This window comes from Apodemus sylvaticus, chromosome 15, assembly GCF_947179515.1.
Source record: "Apodemus sylvaticus chromosome 15, mApoSyl1.1, whole genome shotgun sequence".
Classification (NCBI taxonomy): Eukaryota; Metazoa; Chordata; class Mammalia; order Rodentia; family Muridae; genus Apodemus; species Apodemus sylvaticus.
In genome coordinates, this window is record NC_067486.1 from 13,656,524 (window position 1) to 13,674,963 (window position 18,440).

Here is an 18,440-nt window from a genome sequence, read left to right on the forward strand (position 1 = left end):
CCTGTGGCATCTTTACAGTAAAATTACTTTCTGTGATAGTAGACGCTCCAATCAGCTGTGTGCAGATGTGCTTATGATTAATTTTGCTTAACGTTCAGAGGCTTGTTTTAAATGTGGCCACGAACTATCTGTAGTCTTTCTAGGCGGGGTTAAATGGACACAATCTCTAAGCTGTGAAACTGAAAGCTTTCAGGGGGAATCATAAAACATTTAAGGAAGTAACATACAAGCACACACACACATGCGCGCACACTTTTCCAGGGTTGATTTAGACTTTTTTATTGTTGAGAAAAGGTGTGCTAAGTAGCTAAAACTTCTTCAGCAGCTGCCTAAGCCTTCTTGAAGAGGGATTGTAGGCATTCGACACTATTCTTGGCCAAGGATTTTACATGAGAGATAGCCCAGTACAGTATTGAATGGTTGAATCCAAATGTATACTTACATTTCTTACCTTAAGATGAGGATAGGTTTTAACTCTTCCCGTATGCAATTGTAAATGTGTATGATTTGGGTCAAGGAGACAGCACATTCCTGTGGCATAAAGCAAAGTATTTGTGTCCCAGCTAACCCTTCCACCTGGTGGCGGTGTGTTCCACCACGAGTTAAAAGTAGGGATCATGTATAAGTTTCTGACTAAATTTATGAAACTATATTGGTTCAGCTTTGCAGAAGTATAGAATGCGGCTCCAACAGTAACATGCTGGCACCACAAAAGCGTTAGATGTAGCATTGATTTTTACGAACAGCCATATAACAAATATTTGCTGAGCGCCAAGCACGGTTTGGTTTGCGCTTTTGGGATACATCCACGGACGAGACACAGATTCCTGTTTACTCCGTGCAGACGTGCCTAGATTATTCGAAAAAGAGTTCTAGGATGTTCTTTCCCAAACCAACATGGTGTGTTTCCAAGAGCACAGTAACTTAGCCAATTAAACGGTGAACCGGGTTCAGACCCACTGCAGCTGATCTAAAACTCACTTTTGCAAAACTCTTTATTTCCACCCTCTAGAGTTGTATCGGAGTGGCTAGCCAGACTGTCAACGAAGCAACGTAAAAAAAAAAAGTCCTCTAATTTTTCTGTCCGGAAACTGGAACCCTCGTAAGACAAAGGCGCATGTATGATTCTTCTGTCCTGGAGACATTTCCGCCACTTCTCAGGGCAGCCGGTCGTCCCTGAACCGAGGAGAATATTCGCAGTTGGGCTAAGGATGATCCGATCCTCGGAGAAGCGCGCATGCGCCCCCGCGTGGCGCGGCGCGCTCCTAGCATCCGGTCCCGAGCCGATCAGTCTTACGGAACCTCTGCTGCGCGTTCCGAGTTTCCGGGGGAAGAGGGACGAGAAGGACACCGGCACGGAGCTCTCTTGGCTATCTCGGAAGCCATGGCTACCGCAGTGGGAAGGCTGATGCTTTGGCGGCCCCGCCCGGGCGGCGGAGCCCGCTGGAGTGAGTTGTTGTTGGGAAGACAATCTGGGGTGCAGGAATCGAGGGGAGAGAAGAGGGACGGGTATGGGTGGCTCTTGTGGGGTTTTTAGGAAGGAGCCCCAGTCTCCTGCAAACACGTCCCCGTCTCCTCTAGGGAGTGAGTGCTTGCCTAGCCAAGTCCCGTGCGTTGGGGTTTGAAAGAAAAGTTCAGCGTTTCTCATGCTAGATATTGATAGTTCGAGCATGGGATTTCCGCTTTCCTGGGGCTTTCTTGTCCCCTCCCAGACCCTTTCCAACTACAACTTTGCTCTTCTTCCCACCGAGTCTGGATTTGGGACGCCACTGAAGAAATCGGTGGTGATATGAGACTGAATCAGAACCCAGCGTTTTTTCATTGTTGGATCCTAAATTATTAATATTATAAAATAGCTGAAGTTTGCCTCAGTCGAATTTTTGACTATGTTCTGCAAAATTTTACCGCTTTCTATACTTGTTACCGGCCCATAGTAAGCTACTTAATTTCATTTCTTAATAGGATTTATAGCGACATCGCCAGCTGCCGAGCTGTCACCCACGGAGCTGACGGAAATGCGGAATGATCTGTTTAATAAAGAGAAAAGTAGGCAGTTATCGTTAACTCCACGAACAGAGAAGATCGAAGTTAAGCATGTTGGGAAAACTGACCCCGGCACTGTCTTCGTGATGAATAAAAACATTTCAACTCCTTACAGTTGTGCCATGCGTAAGTAGCAGAACAATTTTGACCATTTTACACGAGCTATGCAGAACACTGCAGAGGGGGAATATGCTGTAATTACTTTGGGAAGCTATAGAATTTATTGGCAGCCACGTTAGCATCCACTATCCCCTTTGCTTTGTGGGTACTGTGGGTATCTCAGCATCGTTGTGGTGTACAGGTTGTCTCCTAGTTTGCCTGAATATGACAAAGTACTTTCCATGTATTGGGAGCATTTATCTAGCAGGTCTCATTAAAGTATTTTGTGGTTTTGTTTTGTTTTGTTTTGTTTTTGAGTTTTTGTTTTATTCCCTACCCTTTTCTTTTTAGCTTTTTTTCCCCCTAACTGAATATATGTCTCATCTCCTTCCTACTTGTCCTCCTCGTTGTGGTTTTATTTATTTATAGGTACTAAACGTGTGAATGGAAACGTAGGTAAAGCAAATGCTAACATTAATTGTTTTGTTTCTGTTGTTAGAGGGATCCTTGGTTGTAAAGGCATTGAAATGATTTGGATAGGGCTTCCAGAGATAGGATATTTAAATTGAATAATCTCCCAAATAGTAGATAGGCATGGTTGGCTGTTGGTTAGCTTTTAAAAGACTCAATAATAATACCATTCAGGTAATTGACAGCATTGGTTCAAGGTAAGGCTCGTGTGCTCTGTCTTGCTCCACTCTGGCAGTTAATCAAGCACTGATGATAATCACTCGCTTGGTTTTCATGTATTTCGTAGCATGCGCTGTGTGGTAGACAGTAGGGGACTAGAGAGGAAATTCAGACAAGCCTGAGGCCCTAATGTAACTCTGTACACACTGTATGCAGGGATGGAGTTTCAGAGCCACCCCCCCCCCCATCACGACCTCTAAGACCTTTGTTATGAAACTTATGTACCAGTTGTTATGTTAGACTCTAGTGTGAGTATGTGTAACGTATGTATTCAGGGTTCCAATTTTTTTAGGTAATGGAATTTTCTTAGGTTAGGTAATGGATTAGAGGTGATTGGTTTACAATGAATTCTCAATTATAATTTTACAATGGTAACTATTATTTAATTTGAAATGTCTGTGTCATGGGATAATAGAAGAAAGGTGGTTTGGGAGCAAGACTCTAGGATAATTTAAGCAGATTTTTGTGTGTGTGTGTGTGTGTGTGTGTGTGTATAGATATTATACTTGGTGGTCTTTGTGTGTCAACTTGACACAAGCTAGAGTCATCAGAGAGAAAGGAGCCTCAACTGAGGAACTGTCTCCAGGAGATCCAGCTGTAAGGCATTTTTCTCAATTAATGATCACTGGTGGAGGGCTCAGTCTGGCGGGTGGTGCCTTCTCTAGGCTGATGGTCTTGGGTTCTACAAGAAAGCAGGCTGAGTAAGGCAAGGGAAGCAAGCCCGTCAGCAGCACCCTTCCATGGCCTCTGCATCAGCTCCTGTCCCTCAGGATCCAGCCCTGAGTGACTTTCTCCAGTGATGGATTATGATTCTGAAGTGTAAGCCGATAAAACCTTTCCGTCCTCAAACTATTTACTGGTCATGGAGTTTCATTGCAGTAATAGAAGCCCTACGACAGATACATTTTCCTTCTCTTTTAAATTGTGTGTGCATCAATCCATGTATTCATGTTGTTTCTCCTTGAATATTTAGTTATAGCCCTTTGAAGATTATTTTGTTAATTGGTAGATTAAATATAGACTTGACTTAGCTTTAATAAATATTGTTAAAGGTTTTGGTAATTTTGTTTAAAATGCCTTTGCATGTTGATTTTTTAAAAATTCAGATCTATCTATCTATCTATCTATCTATGTCATACATATGTAATATTTCTGCAAAAATAACCCCCAGAATAGTGTGTCCATTGTTCTGTTTCATAGTGTAGCGCTTAAGCATGTGACCGTTTGTTTGGATTTTTTTTTTTTTTACATTCAGATCATAATCAATTTTCCATCCTTAGACCTGAGTGAGTGGTACTGCAGCAAGTCGATCCTGGCTCTTGTGGACGGACAGCCATGGGACATGTATAAGCCTTTGAGCAAGTCGTGTGAGATTAAATTCCTTACTTTCAAAGACCCTGACCCACAAGAAGTGAATAAGGTATTTTCCTGTCTCCTTAGTTTCTTTCTTCTCCTTCTAAATCAAACCTATGTTTTATGGAGTATATAGTCTAAAAGTATGGCCAAACTCCTATGTGGAACTCTACTAGAGAGTGTTTTACTGGTCAGCTTAGGTATTTTTGTAGTTCAAACTACTAGTGGTAACAGCTTGTCTGTGTTTTGGATTGAGGAAACTATAGGGTATGCCATTTGTGCTCCTGACTTTTGATAACCCTCTATATCATTGGGAGTTCCACTCCTCCTGATAAAACTTGAAATTTCCATCTTCAGTGGATGATTTTAGTAACTTTTTGAGTCTGTTCCACCCTCAACCTCTGTATTTTTACTGCTTAAAATAACACCTTTTACAGTTGTGTTAAGTTTTATAGTGACTTTACAAGGTCTACATGTCTTTTATCCCTGAAGAACCTGCCTTCGTGGTGAAGCCGACATGGCTTTCTGGTGGCTGCACGATGGGCCTCCAGCCTGCTGCTTTAGTGTCACCACCTACAGGGCCTTTTCTCCTCTGCCTTGCCAGTACTTGGCCATTTACACTTCCTTCAACGCAGATCACTTTATTTCCCCTTTAATTGTGTTTTTATCTTACGGTTCTATCTATGGTTCAGTCAAAGCCATTTGCTCTGTGGAACCTACTAGGTTCTGCTTGACAAAATTCTTTAGGCTCTAGCCTCCCGTGGCTAGTGTCTCTAGATACAGTATTTTATATTATTGTTGGATGTACTAGATTCCTGCTTCTGTAAATATAGAGCTAATTCCTTCTTGGATCTAGTTCTTAACTTCAGATGTTAATAAATATCTGTTGAAATAACGTACTTAGGGGCAGGAGGACAGCTCAGTGGTTGGGGAGCACTTGGCTGCTCTTGCAGAGGACTCAGGTCATTTCTCAGCACCCATGTGGTAGTTAACCCCCACCTGTAGTAGCTCCAGTTTGTGGGGCTTCTGGCCTCCTCAGATACCCACATGCAGGAGCACTTAGACACACATACAGTATAAAAAAGAAGAAATGACAAACAAGAAGACAGAAGCCTTAATAGTGGTATGAGCTACTGGTCTAAGTGATTTGGTCAATTAATCTCAAACTCTAAAGAGCAGGTGCTTTTCTTCCCATTTTCCCGTGAATAAATGATGAGAGCTTCCACAACTTGACTAAGGTTACTGGTTATGAATTGGTAAAGTTTGGACCTGAACCCAGGCATTTTGGCAAAAGCACAGTGGGTTTTAATTGTATTAGTGGCTTGGTCACAGTGGAGAATGGGCAGGAGCTGGAGTAACGTGTGCAAACTGAGGCGTTGGCTTAAGCTGCAATGTTGTAGAGACTTTGGAGAGTCACAGTGTGTGCACTGTATGTGCTTCTTCCTTCAGGCTTACTGGCGGTCTTGTGCCATGATGATGGGCTGTGTAATAGAAAGGGCATTCAAAGATGACTACATGGTCAGCCTGGTCAGAGCGCCCGAGGTTCCTGGTAATGTATACATCAGCACTCACACGCTTAAGATCTGTGAATGTTTTGGTATTTAATTTTGATTATCTACAGAGTTTATTTCTGATTTTAGTTAGTATAAGACTGTACATGTACTTCATGTAGTATAGATAATAAAATTACTCTGTTAGGATGAAGTGTGAATAATAAGTCAGTAATTAAAAGTAAAATTAGTTAGTCTTAAGTACAGGTGTCATGAAATTACACTGTGATAGTGTTTTGTTTTTTTCTTTTTCATTTTTAAGAGTATTTCTAAATTGAATTTGTGGGAGGGTGAGGAAATGGGAAGATGGGTCAGCTGCTGACCTGCTGTTGCATTTACAGTGATTGCTGGGGCCTTCTGCTATGATGTCGCTTTGGATAAGAGACTAGATGAGTGGACGCCAACAAAAGTAAGTGTGCTCTCTGGAACGCTGTTCTCTGGGTCTGTATTCTCTGCCAGAGTAGTGCTGCTAACAGTGCTGCTGCTACCAAGTCGACGACACTTCAGACAGTCCCTCTGGAAGGGGTTTACCTATCTGTTACCCATTGTCCGCCTGTCAGTCATCCGTCTACCACCCACCCTTCTCCACCAGTCTGTCTACTGGTGATTTTTCAGCTTATTTGTGATGCATATGATTGGGTTAGGACATTCACAAGTGAAGACAGATGTTGTAGTTTGTTCTTGCTTGACTTTCTTATTTGTTTGTTTATTTTTTCAGTTTTTTGTCTGTTTGTTTTGTTTTTTGCTTGAGATATGGTTTTATATATGGCCCTGGATGTCCTGGAATTAACTGTGGTCAACAGGTTGACATCAAGCTCCTAGAACTCTGCCTACCTCTTCCTCTGCCTCCTGAGTGCTGGGATCAAAGGTGTGCGCCACAGTGCCTAGCTTTTGAAGTGCCATTCTTAAAGCAGAATATAAAACATAGAAGATGGCTCCATAAGAACGCTTGCTGTGTGTGCTGTCTAGTTTTTTGTCAACTTGACAGAAGCTAGAATCATAGGGGAAAATGAACTTCAATTGAGAAAATGCCCCACCAGATTGGTCCGTGGACAAGTCTGTATAGAACTTTCTTAATTAGTGATTGATATAGGAGGGCCCAGTCCATGTCCGTGGTACCATCTGGGCGGATGCTCTTGGGTGCTAGAAGAAGGCAGGCTGAAAAGCCATGGGAGCAAGCCACTAAACAATACTACTCCATGGCCTCTGCTTCAATTCCTGCTTTGAGTTCCTGCCCCAACCTCCTTTGATGATGGGTTGTGATGTGAAAGTATGAGAGAAATAAATCTTTTCCTCCTCCACTTGCTGTGGTCATGGTGTTTTATCAGAGATAAAAATCCTAACTAAGATGCTGTGCAAGCATGAGGTTCTGAGTTCAAATCTCTACTGTCCATGTAAAAAGCTACATGTGACTGTACTTAATTGTAACCCCTTGCATTGTTGGGAGTATTGGAACAGAGATGAAGGTGGGATTGTTGAGGGCCTGCTGATCACCCGCCGAGCTTCAGTCCTGTGGCCACACTGTTTCGTGGGAATATGGTAGAGACTGAGAGAACAGGACACCTGATATCTGATGTTTTCTTCTGGTTCCATCATGTACCCATCACCTTAACACGTATACATACACCCCCCCCCCAACACACACACACACACACACACACACACACACACACGGAGTCCTGGAGCAGAGTTTGAAAACTTCTACCTTAAACTATTTTAGTATTTTGCATGCAGTGAGAGTTCTTTATTTGCAAGAGTCCTATCAAGAGGGAGATATGGTCGGAGAAATGACTCAGTAATTTAAGAGCACATGCTGGTCTTACAGAGGACCTAGGTTCAGTTCCTGTATCTACATCAGGCACTCATCACTGCCTGCCTGTAAGTCCAGTTACAATAGATCTGACACCCTCTTCTGGCTTGTGTAGGCAGTTGCACACACAAACATACAGATATAATTAATAACCTCTTTTTTTTTAAATGTGGGAGATTAGATACGAAAAACTGACCCAAATAGCACTGATATATATATATATATATATCTCAAAACCCCTACTAATTATATATTTTCTGCTCCGTATTTAATGGTGATCCTGATTGGTCTGGGATTTGCTGACCCTACATAACTGTTTTTAAAAGAAAATTCTAAATGTTTGATTTGCCAAATGAAGACTCAGGAACCAGATGCTATGGTGAAAGCCTTTTAGCTCAGAGACCTTCCTCTCCACCACCATCTCTGGAGAAAGAGCTCCTTCTCCTCCATGCTGTCTTAAATATCTTTCAACTCAAAGACCCTCCTTTCTCTTTCTTGGGTTTCCCTATGTTCACTCCCTGTCAGCTGCTTGCCTGCTCCACCTCTTGTCCTCCTGTTGACTTCATTTAGCTCTTGTTTACAGAGAGCTCTTAGGTTAAAGGTGTGTGCTAGGACTGAGCCACACCACAATAAGAAACAGGTTTTTCCAGTTCCCAATCTCAGGGTCAACAATGAGATCAAATATCCTGTATCACATGACCAGTGACACTGAGCCATGAGGCAGAGATGTTTTTCTCAGACATTTATTGAACTAGGTTTAGTCATGTGTATGCAGTGTACGTTTGTAGGTCTCCTTGCTTGTTTGTATTTCTACTTTTTGCTTTATAATTTTAGTCAGCATTTATTTTTATGTTTTAGGTAAAATGTTAAAAATTTCTCTGCAGATCTATTTTTAACAGTTTTTACTAACCAGTTTATATATTTAGTTTCTGGAATTGAATGAATGTGTGTAGTCTACATACTGGAACACTATGAATGAAAAAATGTCCTAATACTTTAGTTTTTCCTTTTTTCCCTTTTAAGCTTAGATTCGTGGCACTAAATGTGCAGTTTGTCTTCTGACTTTTGGTGAAATGCTTTTGGCTGACTGCTTACTAATGGTCATTTCTTTCTATTTTTCAGGAGAACCTACGTTCTTTCACAAAAGATGCCCATGCGTTAATATATAGGGACCTTCCCTTTGAAACTCTGGAAGTTGATGCAAAAGTGGCATTGGAAATATTTCAACATAACAAGTAAGCATTGTCTGCCTTTCAAACAAGGCTTTCAAACAAGTGTCCAGTGAGGCAGACTCAGCTGCTAAGAAATGTTGTTATTTTTCTTATATATGTATATATATTTCTAGTACTGGGGGTTGACCCTAGGGACTTGTGCGTGCTAGGTGAGTACTCTCCCATTGGGCTATATTTCTAGCCCTCTTTTTACTTTGGATTTTGAGACAGAGTTCTGTAGGTAGACTTTGAACTTCTCATTTTCCTCTCTTAGTATGTGAAATTCCCGAGGTTGTGGCCCTCTTGCACTCCATGCTCACCAGGAAGTTTTATATTTGACTTATATAAGGCATCATTTTATTTTTTTTGCCCTAAGATTTGTTTTTCTGCAATCTGTTGCTTTTTCTGTATTGTCATTTGTTAATCTCATTGTTGACTTCTGAGAAAAGTGGTCCCTACGCCCTCAGTAACTTTCTCATTATGTTTTAGTTTTCTGTGTTTAGGCTGGCCCTTCCCTTTCTATCCAGATAGTGTGTTACCCCCTTTCCTTCCACTCTGGAGCGAAGAAAACTTGCGTGTTTGCACACTGAGTAGCCTCTCTCAATCTTTTACTCCAAGCGAGCGGTTGTGCACGAGATTTGGACAATGCCTATGTGTTTGACTCCTACTCTTCTCTGTGAAAGAGCATTTGAGGGATTTGTCAGCACTTGAAACCCTGCTTGGCTTCTCACATCTCTTTTACTCTTAAAATGGGCTACTGTAAGAGGTTCCTCAGTTTATTATCTAGCTTGGCATCTTGCAAAGCAGTATACCTTGTAGCATCTTCCAGGGACGTTAACTAATGCTGATGTAAAAGATACACAGCCCACTTGCAAAACAAAGGCCTTCCAAAAGGTTAGAAGACAATGTTTTCCAAAGGATTGACTGTGAAGCCCTGTCCTGGGAAGTGTTTTTAGCGTTTAGGATCCTTTTGGAAAGTTTAGGAGGACTAGAATGTTGGAATGTGGAAGGCCATTTAGTGACTGGGCCTCCTGCTTCTGTGAGAACTGAGCACCATCAGTGGCCTGCAGATAAGCATTTCACAAAGGAGGGTTAGGAAAGACACATATTCAAGGAATTGGCACCTCTATGTGCATGGGTGTCTGACAGAAGGATGCCTGCCCTCCCCCACCCCTTTCCTACTCCTCCCCTACTCCTCTAGAATGGTAGGATTGGTGCAGGCAGTAGAATGGTAGGATTGGTGCAGGTAATAGAATGGTAGGATTGGTGCAGGCAGTAGAATGGTAGGATTGGTGCAGGCAGTAGAATGGTAGGATTGGTGCAGGCAATAGAATGGTAGGATTGGTGATGCAGTTGATAGAGGGTGTGGTGTTAAAAGAATCAAGGACATCTCTTTAGTTTTTCACTTAGACACATGAACAGTTATGATATTACGATAGAAATATTCATGAAAAACATGTTTAAATTTGAAAAGAGGGAGACTTTTTTTGTTGTTCAGTTTAGTGACTGGGGGTTTAAGGTGTTAGCAGAATACTGTCTTAGGGTTTTCTGTTGCTGCTACAAAAACATCATGACCCGCTGGGCGGTGGTGGCGCATGCCTGTAATCCCAGCACTCTGGGAGGCAGAGGCAGGTGGATTTCTGAGTTCGAGGCCAGCCTGGTCTACAGAGTGAGTTCCAGGACAGCCAGGGCTATACAGAGAAATCCTGTCTTGGGGGAAAAAAAAATCCAAAAAAACCCCCCCAAAACCCAAAAAACAAAACCAAAAACCAACCCCCAAAAAACAAACAAACAAACAAAAAAACATCGTGACCAAAAAACAAGTTGGGGAGGACTGGGTTTATTCAGCTTACTCTTCTAGATCTAGTTCTGGAAGAAGTCAGGATAGGAAGTCAGGCAGGAGCTGATGGACGCCATGGAGGGGTGCTGCATACTGGCTTACACCTGTAGCTTGCTCAGCCTACGTTCTTATAGAACTCTGGATAGTAGCTCAGGGATGGCACCACCCACAAGAGCCTAGACTCTCCTCCGTCAATCACTAATTGAGAAAGTATATTACGGCTGGATCTCCTAGAGGTGTTTCCTCATCTGAGGCTCTGTTGTGTCTGATGATCCTAACTCGTTCAAGTTGACACACAAAATTAGCCACCTCAAATACCCTGGTAGATGTCAGGGAGTTTTGTGTCTGTAGCGCAGAAGAGAGACATGGATTAGAGGCAGAGGTGTGGGCAATCTAAGTGCATCAGTGGAAGCTAACACTTGCACGTCAAGAAAGCTACTTCAAGGTGGATGGCTAAGTAAAAGTGAGGGTGCAGAATAGACTGTCCTTAACGGGCAGGGAAATGGAAGGTGGCTAAAGAGCTGGGTTAGCAGACCGCTGGTCATGTCCTGAGACCAGTGAAAAGTGCTGTGGGAAGTAACTTCTGAAAGTGAAGGGTCAGAAGTTGTTGGACTGTGGGATTGAAGCCCGAGGAGAGGGACATGAGTAGGAAGCTCTAACGGAGGGAGGCATCTTTAGATGTTGTTGTCCATTTAGAGTTTGACTTGTGTGTGTGTGCTGCTTTTCAGGTACAAAGTGGACTTTATAGAGGAGAAAGCATCTCAGAATCCGGATAGAATAGTCAAGTTACACAGGTAAGAGTCTGAAATGAGGAGGCTCTGCTACAGTAAGCTAGCCTTGTCCTGGTGCAGTGTGCTGACACAGGAGGTGCTTGCGGACCGGCCTGTGGCATCACGTCCTCCCTCTGTGGCTTTGTTAGTGTTGGAAGTGGAGGCAGCCAGGAGTTTCACATGGTCTCGAGGATCAGCTGCGTTTTCTGGTTTTCATTTTATGTATTTTCTACCTTTCTGTTTGTTTTCCTGAGACAGCCTCTCTGTAAACTGGGCTCAAATATGTGAAACTCCTGCTTCAGCCTCCAGACTGCTGGGATTACAGGCATATGCTACCACATGTGATTTATGATTTTTTTTTTTTTTTGGATTTGGTTTTTTCGAGACAGGGTTTCTCTGTATAGCCTTGCCTGTCCTGGAACTCACTCAGTACGCCAGGCTGGCCTTGAACTCAGAAATCCACCTGCCTCTGCCTCCCAGAGTGCTGGGATTACAGGCATGCGCCACCATCGCCTGGCTGCTATGATATATTTTTATTCAGCTGAAGATTTTAAAATGTTAAACTTTTGAGAGTTGATTTTGAAATTAGGCAAACCATTAAGAAAGGACATGAGAGTTTTGTGCATAGAACTTTGAATACTAATTTGTTATTTATGTTCATGTAAGTTAAATTGGAATGTACTCTGTTGCAAGGATGAAGAAAATCCACTGCTTATGTTGATGTTTTCCCATGGAGAGCAATGTCCAGGAGAGAGGAGGGGAGGAGGGAAGGGGAGAACAGGGGCGCATGGATGCACACTGCCCAGCGTGTGCATTCAGAGCCCAGAGGACATTGGGTGTCTTCTCTTTGGCCTCTGCCTTATCCCTTGAGACGAGGCTCTCACTGAACAGGAAGTTTGTGACTTCAGTTACACTGGCTAGCCAGCGAGGCCCAGGATTCATCTTTCTCCGTCCCCTAACACTGGGTCACAGGCATGTGAAGCTACGCTTACGTTCATGTGGGTTCCAAGGGAGTCTTTATGCGTGCACAAGTACTCCTGTGACTCTTAGGATATTCTCCAGCTCCAGAGTCACAGGGTGTTTTTCTTCCTAAAACAGTCCTTAATTTCTGCATTTATTGTGTTCTGTATACTGAATTATAGACATGGCTACTGTGGGTACTGTAAGGGATAGGTTATTAGTCTAAGACAAGTTGTGTGTGCATATAGCATGATGTGTTCCATGACTTTGAAAATCATAAAAAAAATATTTGTATGACTCCTAAGAAAAAAGGTTTGTCTTATAATTTCCAATTTACCCTCTTGAGATTGTAGATCAGGGGTTGTGACAAATGGATTGAGTCAGATTATTTTTGAATTGAATATAGCCGTAAGGAGAAGGAGATTTTTTTTAAACTACTGCGATTTGATTTTAAGGTTTGTTTTTGCTTATTTCTCTATATCAAACCAGAATCGGTGACTTCATCGATGTGAGCGAAGGCCCTCTTATTCCGAGAACAAGTGTTTGTTTCCAGTATGAAGTGTCAGCGGTCCACAATCTTCACCCCAGCCAGCCGAACCTCATGCGCAGATTTCAGGGCCTGTCTTTACCCAGGCACTTGAGAGTAAGTAAAGCGAAACTCCAAGCCTTCCAGGTTTGGGATGTGTTGAGTCTAGACTTGGTTTTATAAAACCTTAAGGAATATGCATTTTCATTTCCCTTGTGTTCTACTAGTAATTTTCCAAGCCCCTTCATGATTTGTAACACACTTGTTTAGGAGTAAGGTTTCATTCAAGGAAGGAACAGTTGTTGGAAGAATTCAATCAAATAGAGATGATATTTTTAATTTTCTAAAATAGCCTGGGAGGAAAAAAGTGGTGGTGCACTGAGGCCCTTGGTGCCCTGTTGGCCAGTGAGGCCTCCAGGTGCCCTGGGCCTCCTTTGTCACCCTCTTCCCACATTGTCCCCACTACTTGCTCAGCTTTTTCTTTCACTCTTTTTTAAATATTGGACTTTGTGGTAATTGCAGGGATGAGAAATAACAGGTGGCATGCACCCGTGGCTACGTTCTTCATTGGCGATGTCTTAGAAAACAAATGTCAGTCAGGGTGCGGACAAGACCATAGGAAAATGGGCTGGGTGGGGCTACTTCTGCACTTTCATTACTGTTCCACTGGTCACACACACCCGCCTCTCGTACCACAGTATTCATTGCTGTAATATAACAAGGGCATGGGATGGGGTAGAATAATCTCTCCCATTTTATTGGTCTTTGTCAAAATTGCATTTTTTAAAAACATTTTTTCAGTATATTTGTTTGTTTGAGACAGGGTCTCTACATATCCCTGGCTGTCCTGTTCAATCTGTCCCTGCCCCCAAAGGGCTAGGATTAAGGCATGTGCCATGATGCCTGGCCAGTGTATTTTTTATTAATTTTATTAATTGAATGTTTCATGTATACAGTGTACTTTAGTCGTATTCATTTCCTCTCTGCCCTTAGTTCCTCTCAGATCCATTGTCTTCTAAACTCTTCCAGCTTTGTGCCTTCTGTTTTTATTTCCTACTGAGTCCAGTTTGTGCTACCCATATACTCACGGGTCTTACAGGCCATCCATTAGAGTGTGGTAGACCTACGATGGTCTCCACCCTTAAAGAAAGCTGACCTCTGGCCCCTGCTGTCAATCCGCTGGGAATGGGGACAGTGGTAGGGAGGTGGAAGAATTGTAGAACACATGATAGGAAGGAGAAAGGGGGAATAATGGGGAGGATGGTTTAAGTGGGGGACGGGTGTAGGTGTGGGGCAGAGAAACTGGGTGGAGGAGAGGATTTTAAGGACATTTACAGAAGCCATATGGAGCTCAGTTTTAGAAGCTTCCCAAATATATATGCATATACATTTTTATATAAAAAATTTAACTACTGTAATTCCTTTGTATTTCATTTAACTTTAGGAATTTCTCTAAACCTCTCTAGAAGTTTGGAAAGAATTGTTACCTTTTGTCTTAGTTACAATTCCATTGCTGTGAAGAAACACCATGACCAAGGCAGCTCTTAGATAGGACACATTTAACTGGGGCTGGCCCACAGAGGCCAGTCTGTTATCACCAAGGCAGCATGATGCTGGAGGAGCCGAGAGCTCTACATCTTATTCTGGAGGCAAAGCAAACAGGAGAAGACTGGCTCCCATGTGGCTTTTAGAAGGGTCTCAAAGCCCACCCCCACTGTGACACTTCCTCCAACAAGACCAATCCCAGGGCCAGGCATATTCAAACCACCACACCTACAATATGTTCACTTTCCTAATATATTAGTATGGGATGTTTTTCATTTATTTAAATATTTTTTCACTTCTTCCATTAAAAAATTTTCTAATACACAGCCTAAAAGTTGGCCTGGAGGGAAGAGGAACTACCATACTTAAAACAGTTAAACAGTTTTGGTAGACTGTAATGTGGGAGGCACCATCTTGCCTTCACAACCTGGTTATAGCTGCAGCAATCAGGACTGCTATTGGAAAGGATGGACGATAGGATAGTCAGATCTAGACTCTTAGGAGTTTGATAACACGTGTGGCACGTCTCTGTATATGTGCTCCCTGCTCTGGTCTTCCCCATTTCTACTTCCTTGAGATAATCCTTGATTTTTTCTTCCATCCCAGTCACTAGTAAATTGACTCATAGTTCAGAACACACTCTGATTGCACTATCCTCTATCCACTGCACAGCAGCAGACGGCCAGCTGGATTGCTGAGTCTTTCCACTTTCATCTTCGTGCTCCATAGTGTAGCCTGTAATTTGTAATCACAACCATCTGTTTACTTTAAAACATCTTTATGTGTATGAGTGTTCTGTATGCATGCGTATCTGTGCATTGCGTGGTCTATGGAGACCAGAAGATGGCATCAGATCCCAAGGAACTAGAGTTAGATGGTTACGAGTGTGACTACCATGTAAGTGCTAAGAATTAAACCTGGGTTCTTTAGAAGAGACAGTGCTTTTGACCTCTGAGCCACTGACCCAGCCCATTACTTGTTTCCCTTTTTGTCCAGGCTGACCTTGAAGTCACTGGGTAGATGAGGGTGACCTCGATCTGCTGACTCTCCTGCTTTTGCCTCTTAAAGTTGGGATTATAGGTGCACCATGTACAGATTGTATAATTCTTCATGCCCCACCTTTGCAGTGGCGTCCCTCCAACAACCCCGACTCTGGGTTTTAACACAGCCCTGCAGTGGCTCCCCGGGTTGCCTGGCTGACCTCACTGCAGGCTCCTCCCACCTATCTGCTCTATCCCAGGTACACAATACAGCCTCTGCACCAGTTCCCTTGGCCTTGGGAAGGCTTGGTTTTCTTTGGCACACCATACTGCCTTTAGAAGGGTTTGCATGTAGATAGTTACTGATGTTGCCTTTTATTACAGATTTCTGAGTCCATTTTGTGTGAAATGCTCACTGAGCACCTCTGTGCCCCGGTGTCACCTTGTTAGCTTTCTGCTCTGCTTGGTCATGGGTGGTTTAGTTTGCTGAGTCCTGGCTCTGCTGGTGTCCCAGCAGTGCAGTTGGTCCTGGTGGCTCCTCTGTGAGTGTATGTGATAGAATTTAAAGCGTGACCACTGCAGACTGAGATAGGCTAGTTAGGGAAAGAACTGTAGTGTTTAGGGAAGTGGGGTACCCTCGTGCTTCCTCCTAAAAGAATGCTTTCAGGGATGGATAGAAATGATGTAGTAAGATGAATGGGGAGGAAGAACATGTCTCAGCCAAGCAGAGCGGACTCTGCACAGTTCACATTTGTATTGCACATCTGCATATCTTCTCACTGGGTGTAAAAAGCTATGTAAAGGGACGGGAGAGATGACTCAGTACCTACAAACCCACCCAGGGAGGCTCCAGCCCTAGGTATCTGAGGCCTCTAGTGTCCTTGGAAACCTACCCCCCCCCCCCACACACATGCCCATATACAGACATGCACACACAATCTTTTAAAAGTGCTATGTAAAGATTTGAATGTACTTCCTTTGGAGGGCTAGAGTGATGGCTCAGTGATTAAGAATACTTGTTCTTGCAGAGGACTTGGGTTCAAGTCCCAGTACCCATGTAATGGACTATAGCAGTTCACAATGCCAGTTGTAGGGATTTGGTGCCCTTTTCTGACCTCCCCAGGCACCAGGCACAGACATGGTATACACACAAATGTGCAGGTGAAATACTCACACATGTAAAGATAAAATAAATCTACCAACCCCAGCTTACCTCCCTATGTCATTTATAGCAAGTATTTTCTTCCAGGCACAGTTTACAATATGGGACAAGCTGCTACAAAGATCTCGGAAAATGGTAAGTTCTCACCTCACAGATTTCCTTCTATGAAGAAACTTCTTAGAAATTAAGCAACAACTAAACCTAACCAAAAACAAAACAAAATAAAACAAAACAAAACAAAACAAAAAAAACAACAGAGAGTTATCATCTGTCTCACTAACAGTGATTATTCATCCTGATGATCTTTTGGCAAGAATACAGCTATAATTTGCCTTTAAATTTGCCAGCGTGCAAATCATACTGTAGAACTGGAAGAGAAATGATATAATTTTCTTAGTAGCGGTGTTATTTCTAATCGAGTCCCCTCTCCCTTTCTTTTTAATTTTATAAACTTAACGAGCATTTGAAAATTAAGGTTGAGATTTAAAGTTGCCATGACTGATATATGTGAATGCCCTGGAAACAAGATTCAAACCTGGCTTCAGTGTTTGAGCTGCCCACGTAAATGGCTACGCTTTCTCCTCGTTCACTCTTGTCTGCTAGCTGCCTGTGACCCTAGCTCACCTCACCAGCTTGCTCTACGTGGTCTAATTTCCAGTCACCATTTGAACATGAAAATAAGGCTTCCAGACAACATAGTAAAGCAAATGACATTTATTTTCAAGTGGCTTACATTTTCATGACAGTTGTGTCCATGGACTAGGACCATGGAATATATTGGAATCCATTCGCACTGGGTCTGTAACAGTCTATTCCAAACAGAAATGTGCCCACGTTGATGAAGAATGCCTTGTGTTTCACTTCTGCTAATTTTTCTCATAGTAATGCTTTTGTTTTATAGATGAAAAGAATAAGGTGAGAACCTTAGGAAGCCTACATATCATATGCTTCTGATTTTATTACTTTAGGAAGTCTACATATAATATGCCTCTGATTTTACTTATATATATATATATATATAAGTAATATATATATATATTATATATATATATATAAAATGTTATTTGTTTTATGTATATGAATATACTGTATGTAGTTGTACTAATGGTTGTGAGCCACCATGTGGTTGCTGGGAATTTTGAATTTAGGACCTTTGCTCTTCGGCCTAAAGATGTATTTGTTATTATATCTAAGTATGCTGTAACTGTCTTCAGATGCATCAGAAGAGGGCATCAGATCTCTTTACAGATGGTTGTGAGCTACCATGTGGTTGCTGGGATTTGAACTCAGGATCTGTGGAAGAGTAGTCAGCACTTTTAACCACTAAACCATCTCTCCAGCCCAATTATATAGTTTTTAATGGACACACTTAGTGGTTTATACTGGAACTTGGCTTTTAGTTGTTGCTGCTCTACTAATCCCTGAAGGAAGTGGGACAGGTCCTCGTAGGAGGGGGACTTGGGGTTTGAACTGTGGACAGGGTGAGCTGAAAGAGCTGGACTAAAGCTTTTGATGTCTTCACAGGTAACCGAAGATGAAATCAGACACACAGAGAACACTACATCTACCCAGTAGATGTTTAAAATTTAAATATGTATAGTAAATTAAAATAAAAGCATTTAATACAATGTGTGTTTGTTTCTGCTCTGTGGATACAGTACTTTAAGGAGGTCCATGTGTCCTCTCCCCATTTTTAGACACGTGAAAAATACACTTTGTGTGTGCCACCTTTGGCTGTTTAAAGGGTGGTATAGTAAAACATCCTTGTTCAAAATAATGTGTTTGCTGATGGGAGATGCTGTTAACTGTGTAGTTACTATATGCTAAACACCCCCCTTCACTCACACTCACACACACACACACACACACACACACACACACACACACACACACACTCCCTT

General features: G+C 42.4%; 1 protein-coding gene across 1 annotated transcript; it reads left to right on the forward strand.

Moving 5' to 3' along the window:
* The first annotated feature begins 1,335 nt into the window (after positions 1-1,335).
* Positions 1,336-18,167, forward strand: Mrpl39 (mitochondrial ribosomal protein L39). Its single transcript, XM_052158832.1, has 10 exons — positions 1,336-1,448; positions 1,963-2,169; positions 4,113-4,252; positions 5,635-5,734; positions 6,077-6,144; positions 8,668-8,780; positions 11,325-11,390; positions 12,816-12,969; positions 16,627-16,674; positions 18,064-18,167. Exons 1-10 carry the CDS (start codon positions 1,385-1,387, stop codon positions 18,112-18,114), a joined length of 1,011 nt encoding a protein of 336 aa, XP_052014792.1. The 5' UTR covers positions 1,336-1,384; the 3' UTR covers positions 18,115-18,167.
* Positions 18,168-18,440: the final 273 nt, after the last annotated feature.

Coding starts and splice junctions, on each gene's coding strand:
- Mrpl39 (XM_052158832.1), top strand. CDS start 1,385: ATGGCTACCGCAGTGGGAAGGCTGATGCTTTGGCGGCCCCGCCCGGGC. Junction 1,449..1,962: donor GGGCGGCGGAGCCCGCTGGA/GTGAGTTGTTGT, acceptor ATTTCTTAATAG/GATTTATAGCGACATCGCCA. Junction 11,391..12,815: donor AGAATAGTCAAGTTACACAG/GTAAGAGTCTGA, acceptor ATATCAAACCAG/AATCGGTGACTTCATCGATG.